General features: G+C 34.2%; 1 protein-coding gene across 1 annotated transcript; it reads right to left on the bottom strand.

Moving 5' to 3' along the window:
- Nucleotides 1-2,539: 2,539 nt before the first annotated feature.
- Nucleotides 2,540-9,249, bottom strand: LOC121970207 (protein transport protein Sec61 subunit alpha-like). Its single transcript, XM_042520757.1, has 7 exons — nucleotides 9,040-9,249; nucleotides 6,649-7,003; nucleotides 4,029-4,256; nucleotides 3,602-3,956; nucleotides 3,404-3,528; nucleotides 3,191-3,326; nucleotides 2,540-2,978 (listed from the first exon to the last, which is right to left on the bottom strand). The coding sequence occupies exons 2-7, from the start codon at nucleotides 6,990-6,992 to the stop codon at nucleotides 2,739-2,741; spliced, it is 1,428 nt and encodes a 475-aa protein (XP_042376691.1). The 5' UTR covers nucleotides 6,993-7,003; nucleotides 9,040-9,249; the 3' UTR covers nucleotides 2,540-2,738.
- Between the last annotated feature and the right edge of the window lie 1,948 nt (nucleotides 9,250-11,197).

The following is an 11,197-nucleotide window of genomic DNA, read 5'->3' as shown; positions in this document are numbered from 1 at the left end:
TAATACATCACTTTCCAAGCAATAGTTTTCTTCTTCTTCCCTGGTATGCGGGTAACATTCTTATAACGAGGGTGAGTACAGATTTTGCATTCACTCAGTTCGCTATCTTCATGCCAAAATATCATGCAGCTGTTTACATAACAATCAATTTTCTCTACTGGCAAACCTAAACCTCTAACCAATTTCTTGGTACTGTAAAAACTATCTGTCATTATGTTGTCAGCAGGAAGTAACTCTGACATTAATGACATATATCATCATAACATCTTTCAGAAAAATGATGTTCTGCTTTCATATTCAACAACCTTACAGTAGCTGATAATTGCGAGTGACCTGAGGGAATGCCTTCCCGCACTTCTCTTTCACTAGCCTTTAACATTTCATATAGTTGCTGATATTCAGGTACAGGTGTTTCGTTTATATTGGAATAATCAACTGCGACATTCATTGCATCGTGAACCATTGATTGCATTCCAATATCATAAGTTGATGAGTCATGTGCAGTAAAAGTTGTGCCAGATGATGAACCACCGGAAGGCCAATTGGTTCATACAAATAAGGTTCTCCATGACAGTACCAATTGTAGTAATTTGGCACAAAACCATTCCTATATAAATACATTTTTACAGTATCTTCATCACGGAAAGCTCTATTTTGACATTTTTTATGATTGCATAGACACTTTAATTTTGCACCATTCATAAATTCTGGATGACTTTTAGCATAGTTGACAAATTCTTCAACTTCAGCAATAAAATCATCTCTAATAAATCCATTTTCTAATCGATTGTACATCCAAGCTTTGTTCATAGACATTTTCACCTAAAACTAATAAATTGATAATTAGAAATTATCTTAGATTAACGTATAAACACAAAACAAACAAAAGAATGATATTATGTTACAGATTAAGATACAAACATAACATATATGTAAATTAAACAATGATAAATAATATAAAATACAATAAACTAAATTATACCTGAAGATGTGAATGTGTACCGGAGAAGAGCAGCAAATGCTATCTGTTTACAAAATAAAAATAATTTAGTACAAAAATTATCAAAAAATTAGCAAGTAGAAACACGACCGACACAGGCCAGCACAACAGCAGATGGGTTATCTTCCCATCTTTCATCCACTTACAAGACTCAGGATCCCGATTCGCACATACTTTACCCCATCCGACAATTGCCTTAATTGCCTCTCAACTTCTCTCCCGTCGCACAAGATTTAATTGGTCAGGGTTTCGATCGGTGCTGACTTGAAATCACTAGTTCTCCAAGGAAATAGATTCAAACCTCTCGCGAAAATGAGTAGACTCTAATACAACTAAAGTAGAGGGCCCTCTCGTTAGGACATGAATCATGCAGTACACGGGACCTGCCCTAATAAGGGAGAGAGTTTAGAGCTCTTATAACATAAATAGTAGTAGGCCTACATAAAGGACTGGTTTTTCCAAAGAACCATAGATAAAAAATTATGACCTATCAAAGCTATAACTTGTAACCATTATAATTTCATAGCTAATACAAAGTGTATATTGGATAAATTTTAAGAGATCATAATTTTTACTCAGATTGAACCACGAGAAACACAATACATTAAATCAAAGATCTCTGAACAAGCTTCGATTTAATATATTGTACGTTTCATAATTCAATCAAAATCAAAAGTTATAATCTCTTAAATTTGAACTTATAGTTGTAGTAACTATAATTTCATAACTGCTGAAACTGAATTACTGCACAGTTATAACAGTTACGGTTTCGTAACTACTACAACCCGTGAATGCTGGGTAAACTTTGGAAGGTCATAATTTTTAATTCAGATTAAACCACAGGACACATAATATATCAAATCAAAGATCTTTGAACAAATTTCGATTTAATATATTGTGCGTCCTATGGTTAAAACCGAATCAAAAGTTATAATTTCTTAAATTTAAACTTGTAATTGTAGTAGTTGTAGCTTTATAATCACTATAACTGAAATGCTGCATAATTATAGTAGTTACGATTTCGTAGCTTCTGCAACGTAATTTGATTTAAGTGGGAATATAAGCAACAATGCACATGCCAAAGGATAATTTGATTTAAGTGGGAATATAAGCAACAATGCACATGCCAAAGGATATTTATGTCATTTTATAAGGGGTTGGACGCTCTTCTAATAAAAAATCAAAATGGGACATAGTCGGAAAAAAAACAGATGCCCTCTTAACTGTTGCAAACAAAAAAAACAGCATGATAAAATTGTAAATACTTCTCTGTCATTGGAGAAATATTATGGATATACTTCTCTGTCATCCATTGGAGAAATATTATGGATGTTCCTGTCATTGCTACTTGGATTTGCATCGAGTTCCTATCATTTCTTTTCCCTCTGCATCAGGAAGAATCACAAAGATATCTGGCTGGAGTTCATTGGAATTAGTAAACATGAACGAAGAATCACAAAGATATCTGGCTGGAGTTCATTGGAATTAGTAAACATGGACTGACAACAGAACATGAGAAGGTATTTGGGCAAAAAAGGGTTAGAAGTTAAGGTATAAATACAATTTAGAACGGGGCCAACTGTCGTTAGTGTACACATACCTGACTAGACTAGAGTAGATCTTACATAGCCTTTGCCAAAGAAAGTTTCAGAAATAGCTTACATTTAAGCATGGAACTCAATTAAGATTCACTAACAACGGTTTCAGTTTAAACGAGCATTTCATTAGAACTACAAGATCACAGGCCAAAGAACCCGAGCTCACTAGCTCTCTCCTTCTCAAAGGTCTCAAAGTATTGATATATGATCGTAACAGCAAGAAGGATTCCAGTCCCCGAACCAATTGCACCCATGAAATCTGCTAGAACTGTCAGTGCACCAATGCACACGCCACCAAATGCTGCAGCAGTAGGGATGTAGCGGTTCAGTTCCTTCTGTAAATTGGACTCGCGATGACCCGGCATAACCATTTGTTGTTCCTGCATAACACCAAATTTTGATAACAATTAATAAAAATCAGAATCTAGGAAAAGCTTACACATCTAACCCAAGCTAATATATAGAATTTGATGGATACGATAATGAGCTCGAAGCATCCAAATCAATAAAGTACTTCCAGGTTTTGTATTGCCAATGTATGTATATGTCAGGAAGCAACAGTTAATGTAATGAGATAATGTTACTAGGGTACCTTAAGTTGCTTGGCTACATCCCTTGCAGAGGATCCAGAAACTTCTATCCAAGTTTTGGAGAAAAGTGCACAAGCTGAGAGCATGAAGACTATATAGAAAAGTGCATGAAATGGATTCGCTGCCATATCCGCCAAGCTGCATAGTTGAGTTCCAAATTGAATATAAGAAGCATTACAAGAATATAAATGGTTAGAATGGAGAGAGATCACGACCTTGATGGAGCAGTGATGTAGTAAGCTAAACCGCCAACAGGAATGGATTGACCAGAATACTCTGATTCTTTCCACTTACCCAGCAGGTTGACGAGGAAATTTCCACTGTACCTCCTGTATAACAACTGCAGTGAACATATAAGAGTTCAGATATATGGGATATAGGGGCAGCATTAGTCTTAGAGCTGCATGGTGTACCTGGGAGATGAAGTAAAGGTTTGAGACAAGAGCAGACTGCAAGATGATGGGCATATTGGAGGTGTAGAACAACTTGATAGGGTAAGAGCCTTGCTGCCCTCGAGCATTCTTCGACCTCACAGGCAACACAACCCGGAAACCTTGGAAATAAATGACAATTAAAAAAACCAATACTGTAGCGAGTAAGTTGGTCACATTTGGAAGATTCTGACGATAGAAAGCCTCGCGAAGGGCACGAACTTTGTCTGTTCGGGTAATCAGTAGATGGAATAGGGCAATAACAGCACCTTCAAATTCAGCACCACGCCCACTATTGATGGTTGTCGGGCTAAATGCTTTCCAAATTATATTTTCACTGAAAAATGGAAGAACTGAATTAGGATTAACCACTATATGAAGGTAAGCATGGAAGAGTTGAGAGATTTACCAGATATTGGTAGCTATGAACAAAGAAATACCAGATCCAAGACCATATCCTTTCTGCAAAAGTTCATCCAAACAGATGACAATGATGCCAGCAAAGAAAAGTTGAAGGATAATGAGAATAGCATTCCCAGTCCCAAGTTGACTGACACTGCCATACATTCCAGATAGAACATATGCAACTGCCTCTCCAATGGCAATTAGAATACCAAGTAACTTTTGCGCACCATTTCTGGAAAAGGGAAAAACAATCATATAACTATATTGAATAACATCATGATGAAATCTAACATTCAATTTTTCTGAAGATATCAATTTCTCTCAGCGGAAAAGATGGGAACAATTTGTATATTCAGGGTTTCTTTGAAAAAAGAATTTGAATATTCTACAGAAAGTCCATGAAACTAAGATAATTGGTGTTATGTTATATTCCCTTATAAACAGTGTGAATTTAATCACAGTGAAACAAAGTAACAACAGGAAAACATATTGCTGAAAATGGTGTGATATTTTCTTTCCAAACAAACTTTCTGAAGAGCTTCCTGCAATGACCTAACATCATGAGTTCTCTCTTCAATGTAAGAGAATGATGTGATCTGAAATCCACTAATGACTGATCAATATTTGCAAAGGCATTTTATCAGAAAGACAAGTCTACATTATAAAAAATGACACCATTTCAATTGCTTGTGTGAATGTGATGGTTGAATAAGACATTAATCTAAAATTGAAAAGTGTCAATTTTCTTTACAACAACCAATCTTTATTTACTAGGTGGGGTCGGTTATATATATCCTTCTACGCTATTAGGCTTTATCCCCCCTACTATATCATCATTTATATTTAAATAAATTTTATCTTATTTTATTGTTGCTAAGTCTTTTTTGATCTTCCTCTTCCTCATTTGATATGGGCATTTGTCATAATTTCACATCGCCTAACTTGACATGTTTGTATCATTTTAAACACGTCTCCCAGAGTTTTCCTTCATAGCCCAACATTCAATTCCATTTAGCTCATGTGTCTGCACATCCACCTTTAAAACTTAAAAAATCTTAAGCTAGGAAATCTACAGATCTTATGGCAAAGAATTACATCAATCTAACTGATTGGTTGGTCCAGCTCGATAGAATTATTGTATAAATTGGCTAACTCCTTCATAGCTTGTGTTTTATTGATCAAGTACAGCTCAATTTCTATGGAATCATTATAATTATCTCTTGGTTGGTCCAGCTCGATAGAATTATTGTATAAATTGGCTAACTCCTTCATAGCTTGTGTTTTATTGATCAAGTACAGCTCAATTTCTATGGAATCATTATAATTATCTCTTTATTAGAAGATAATAGATTTTCCTTAGCACATTAAGATTATTCTTTATTCTTGTATTCACTATGTATAGCAAAATGGAAAACATTGGTATAAGAAAACTATATTAGAGATAAAATGTGTGGACAACCCATTTATTTATGTTGCACACCCCTTTGTGTGTGACTGTAGGCACCTGCCACCAGGTTGGCGGCAGTGCCCGCGAGGGACGGCAGCTCCCTGCGAAGGATGGCATTGTGGCAAGGAACGACATTAAATGAAAGGGATAGCAGCTCCTTGCGATGGACGACGTCTTGGACGGAGGAACGGTGTCTCGGTGAGGGAAAACCTAATTTCGGAGAAGCATGAGAGGGAAAGCGTCGCGAGAGGAAAAGGAAAGAAAGGAAAGCAACGAAGATAAAAGAAAAAAAAATAGCAAAAAAGCTGACTAGCACCTGCCACGGTGGCAGGTGCCCACAGTCACACGCAAAGGAGTGTACAACATATCACCCCTATATATATATATATATATTCATGAAAGTTATTAGCTATTCAATCATGGTGATTCATGGAATACATTAATTGGATTGCATAGAAAGATGACAAGTAATTGGATGATAAGAACATATGGTGACCTTCAATGGGCCATTAAGTTTTAAAGATGAAATGAATACTTGCGATGAAAAAGGAAACCGGGTTGTAGATATAGATATTATAATATAGATAGGCTCTTATAATATAATCAAGAATGTAATTGTACTTTATAGCTACATCCTCACATGTGCTCCTTTTTTCCCCTTCCCCACCATGCCAATTTGTGCATTAAGCTTATACAGCCTAAATAAGAAAGACTAGCATAATCCAACATCAAACTAAATTATTCAATCAATTAGTTCAAGATCCTTACAAGCCTATTTACACACTATACACATTAAAACAGTTAAAGGTAAACAAAGAAATAGTTGGTGACAAATTCCAATATGTAAGGTGACAATACAATGATGGACTAATTTGACTTGGCAGTTAAAGATGAGTATTATTCCCTTGAAAAAAATAAATAGACATTAAGCTAAATATCCAATAAAGTCAGTAGTAATATTATCACCATTCAAATACAAATAGCTTGAATGCTTCTTCCAATAAAGATGGTAACAATAAATAGAATAAGGTAACTGAGGTTGTTTGACATTTATATGGCAACACTAGAATCAGGTAGCTTCAGCATGTATCTACTACCTAAAATAGCAAAATGTCATAACTGGTTTATGCAAATCTCAATGAGGAAAATTCCCAAATAATAAATAAGCAACACTTACAAAAGAGCACGATCCTCTCGAACACTGTTATCGACTTCAATGATCTTGGAACCAACCAGCAGTTGCATCACCAACCCAGAAGTCACTATTGGAGTAATTCCAAGCTCCATAACAGTTCCACGATTTGAGGCAAGAATAACACGCATCCAGTAAAAAGGATCGGCTCCAGTGGTTGAATGGATGCCATAAAGTGGAAGTTGACTGCAAACGAGAAAGATAAAGAGAGAGATAACAGTGTAGATGACCTTTTCTCTAAATGGAATTTTTCGATCAGCACTTTGAACTTCAGGCAGGAAAGCCAAAAATGGCCTAACAAGATGGAGCACTCTGAATCCTCCTGCCATATCCCAGAATCCTGGCACAGCAAACAACTTCATAACAGAAAGAACAAAAGTCCATAATAAACCTGACACAGCAAACAACTTCATAACAGTATGAAAAAAAAAATCCGTTATAAATGCACGCAAAATCATTACTACTGCCTTGTTCTACATAAAGTAATAAAATTGTACACAAGACAATGTTTTGAAAACTCAACCAAAGATCTAACCTGCAAAGCTAGTGATTCCATACAGTTGAAGTCAAACAAGTTGACTGGGAGTAATATAATAATTATAAATTATGTTTTCATGTGTCAAATATTCTTACATGAGTTAAGTAAAAAATATTTAAAACTACAATACATTATTTTAAATAATACAAAATTTATATATACAATTTTTTAAAAAAATATAAATAAATTCAACATAATATAATAAACATATATAGTTCAAAAAATATTGGTAGTAATTTTTTTAGGAAAAAAATATAATATGTTGTGTGTGTGTGTGTGTGTGTGTATATATATATATATATATATATTCAAACTTACAACAAAAAATACACATTTTAAAAAAATATATATAATATGTATATATTACTGAAAAATACATATTTGAAAAATAAAAATAAGACTAAATTATATATATATATATATATATATATATATATATATATATATATATATACTGCAGAACCAGATAAAGTAACCTTAAGAAAAAAAAAATCAAACTTTAATGCTAGGAATTAAAACCATGGCCTTCAACCACGCCTATAGTTTCTTAATTCCTAAGCCAAAGAACCTTAAGTTGCACTATATTACTGGTTCCAGGTTTATACAGATATTTATTCAGTTGTGTGGGTGTGGGTGAATTTTTCCTTCAGACTCTGATACTGTATATTCACGGCCAAAAGTCCCTGTGATCTCGTTTTGTTCTCAGAATTTTTTATACTGATGGACAGGATTTTCATCCAGTTCCCAGTTTAACCAATTGAATGGCAGTTCCAGTCCAGGTTTGAAAACACTAATAAAAGATTGAGATATGGACATACATTGCAACTATCCAGGTGAAAGATAAAACAATTTAGACCAGATGAAAGACACTTGAGCATGGGTAACTTAGCAAGATATCTTTATTGTCAATGTCTTACTAAATGTCATGGAGAAATTATGCTCGAGAACATAAAGAAAATTTTATTTGTAAAATTATGATAAGAAGTTCCCTACGGACTCTGGTATTCTATCAGCTGCCAAAAGTTGACTCTGATCTCATTAAAAAAAAAAAGACAGCCCAGTGCATGAAGCTCCTGTCATGCGGGGTCCCGGGGAAGGATCCGCAGCCTTACCTGTTTTTTGCAAGAGGCTGTTTCCAAGATTCGAACTCGTGATCTTTTGATCATATGACAACAACTTTATTGTTGCGCCAAGGCTCCCCTTCCTTGACTCCGATCTCATTCCATTATCAAAATTTACACTAATAATTACAGAAATTATGTTTGAGGACAGAAAAGAGAATTTTACAATAAGAATTTTTCCTTCAGACTCCGATACTGTATATTCACTGCCAAAAGTCCCTGTGATCTCGTTTTGTTCTCAGAATTTTTTATACTGAGAATTTTACCACAGATGCATAGAAATTATATTTGCAAAAAAAAAAAAAATTATACTTGAAGTTTTTCCTATAGACTCCGATACTTTATATTCATTGCCACACATGAAACATTATTTAGAAGTAATTCGGTACAACATCGTAGGGACGTAATGGATCTTCAACATTGTTTTTCTTTTTTTTCCTCATAACACAACATACTTATGTAATTTGGTACAACAAAATTATATTTTGACTAAAATCCCAACAAGAATAGCAACAGCATGTGTAGAACAACAAAATTGCGAAGTGATTTAATGAGAGAGAAAATCATGGTTGCAGGAACAAACTTGATCTAAGAAATTGCAGGGCCAGGAAAATCAAATAGAAAATAAACAAAAATCACAGATCGACGTCGAAAAATCACAGATCAACGGAAAGGACACGATCCAAAGCCAGCAGATTAATCAGCACATGGCCATACAATTCTAGAAGGATTTTGCACGATCCCGATCTGAAAAAATGGCGACTGAAGAGATAAAAGCGCCGACCTCGATCGGCGTTCTTCTTCTATTCCTCCTCTTTTTTTCTAAGATTTGTGGGGCAAACAATCTCGTGAGAAGCTCCAGATTTATTAGGGTAGCAGGGGACGGACGACTCCCGTTGGACCGAGGAAGGCGATCGACCCACACGTGGAAAAGGACCGGGTCCGACTCGCAAATTGATTTATCCGGAGTCACTCAACACTCACATCTCTATAAAGTATTATTGTTAAATGATGCTTAACTTCTCTGACGTTAATCTCAAATCAAAACGTATATTTCTAGGGCCCATGCACTCTTGATTGTACGTCCCATGATTTATCCTCTAAAAGAGTAGGTAGAGTTGTAATGAAGGGCCGTTAAGGATATGACTTTACCTTTTAGCACCAGTATATTTCTAAGGTGTACTTAGCCCTCTTTCATGCCTTTTACCTACGTAATTTACTTTCATCAACATTCTTTTTTATCACGATATGATAAAAAATAATTTGTTCATCCTCAACGCATCATAGATCGTTACTAGTTATTAATATAGATAATAAGATATTGAGGGAATGCATGCTCATTGATTTTTGATCTAAAAATTTTATAAAATAATATCTTATGTCTTAACCACTGCATCACTTCGAAAGGTGTTTTTTTTTTTGTTTGTACCAAAATACTCTTTATCTTATAGCCTCTCGATTTGATTTCTCATTCAGGTTCGGATGTAAGTTGAGACCAAGCCCACTTTCTAGAGAGGTCAGAAAATTTAGTTCATAATTATATTAGTATCATTTAAAAAGTCCCCAGGGTGTAGTATAGTTGGAGGCATATGATTTCTTGGCTGAGAGATCGAGTTCGATTCTCGGGATGTCTGAGGTTAATATTTTTATCTTCCTTCATATTCATAAGATCGACTCTATGGGGCAACTGATAATGATAGATTTAACATTCTTAATTTGATGGAAACTTTGTTAAATATTATATTTTAAATTAAATAAACAAATTGAATTGTCGGACACAAAATAAAATACAAAATTTAAATCAGATGGGTCCGATTTACATACAAGTAGGCATGGAGGTAAAGATTATATTAGTTCAAATGATGATTAATTTGAACATAATTTGATAAATTCCAGTTAAATCGGTTTAAAATAAATTATTTTTTTTTAAAAATTATCTTTTCTCGTTTTCGCTCTTCACACAGCAACCCACCGCCTCACGAATACCGACTTCTTCTCCTTTTTCCTTCTCCCATTATTTTCCTGTCTTCCCTATGCTTTGTTCTTCTTCGACGATAACAACAACGTTGTTGTTTTCTTATTTTTCCTGTCAACCAATAGCAACCAAGTTTCTTTATCTCCTAGTCACCAATAGCAAGCGTTAAGGGCAATAAATTTTTGTTTCCTCTCTTCACAGCAGCAATTCTTCTTTTCATAAGCGTAACAACGATGTGCAGCAGTCCTTCGGCCTTCTCCCTCAACGTAGCAAGTGTTGCTATCCACCATCACTTATTGCCGGAGCTAATGTCCACTTGTTGGCCAAACCAAACTAAGGAACCTTTAGTGTCCCTGTTCAAGAAAGTTATTGTTCATGTATAACTACTTATTGAAGAGAAAGATTGTTCTTTTCTCATACGGGGTGGTGTATTCAATCAAGAGATTGAATAATTTTCATTGATTTTCTTTTAATGATAGATTTTTGTAGAGTTGATAGATTTTTATTGACTTTTATAGAATCTCACATAGTTATGAAAAAAATTTCATGGAGTTCTATAGATTTTTTTTGCAAGACTTTTACAGACATTTGTAAATTTCACGGAAACTTGTGGATTTAAGGGGGTGTATTCAAACTTAGAAAACCATAAGTGCTCATGGTCTCACACGATATTTATTTTCAAACAAAACCTAAAATACTTAATTAAATTTATTTTTTTAATAAAATAATAAATATCATACTTGTCCATAAAAAACTTTTTCGATTTTTTATACTTTTATCTTATTTTGGCTAAAAACTAAAAGAAGATAACATCTCACTTTAAAAAAAAAATTAATAATATAATTTTAAATCTAACAATATTAGAATAATTTTAAATATTTTTATTTATAATTTTGATCC

This window comes from Zingiber officinale, chromosome 4A (assembly GCF_018446385.1).
Source record: "Zingiber officinale cultivar Zhangliang chromosome 4A, Zo_v1.1, whole genome shotgun sequence".
NCBI lineage: Eukaryota > Viridiplantae > Streptophyta > Magnoliopsida > Zingiberales > Zingiberaceae > Zingiber > Zingiber officinale.
The sequence above is the reverse complement of the archived record's forward strand: the minus strand, read 5'-3'. Positions and strand labels throughout refer to the sequence as shown.

What these genes read in the sequence shown, in the direction of transcription:
- LOC121970207 (XM_042520757.1), bottom strand. Translation starts at nt 6,992, where the DNA reads ATGGCAGGAGGATTCAGAGTGCTCCATCTTGTTAGGCCATTTTTGGCT. An exon ending in CGAGAGGATCGTGCTCTTTT is followed by an intron (nt 4,257 to 6,648) that starts GTAAGTGTTGCT and finishes TCCCTTTTCCAG; the next exon opens with AAATGGTGCGCAAAAGTTAC. An exon ending in ATGTAGCCAAGCAACTTAAG is followed by an intron (nt 2,979 to 3,190) that starts GTACCCTAGTAA and finishes GGTGTTATGCAG; the next exon opens with GAACAACAAATGGTTATGCC.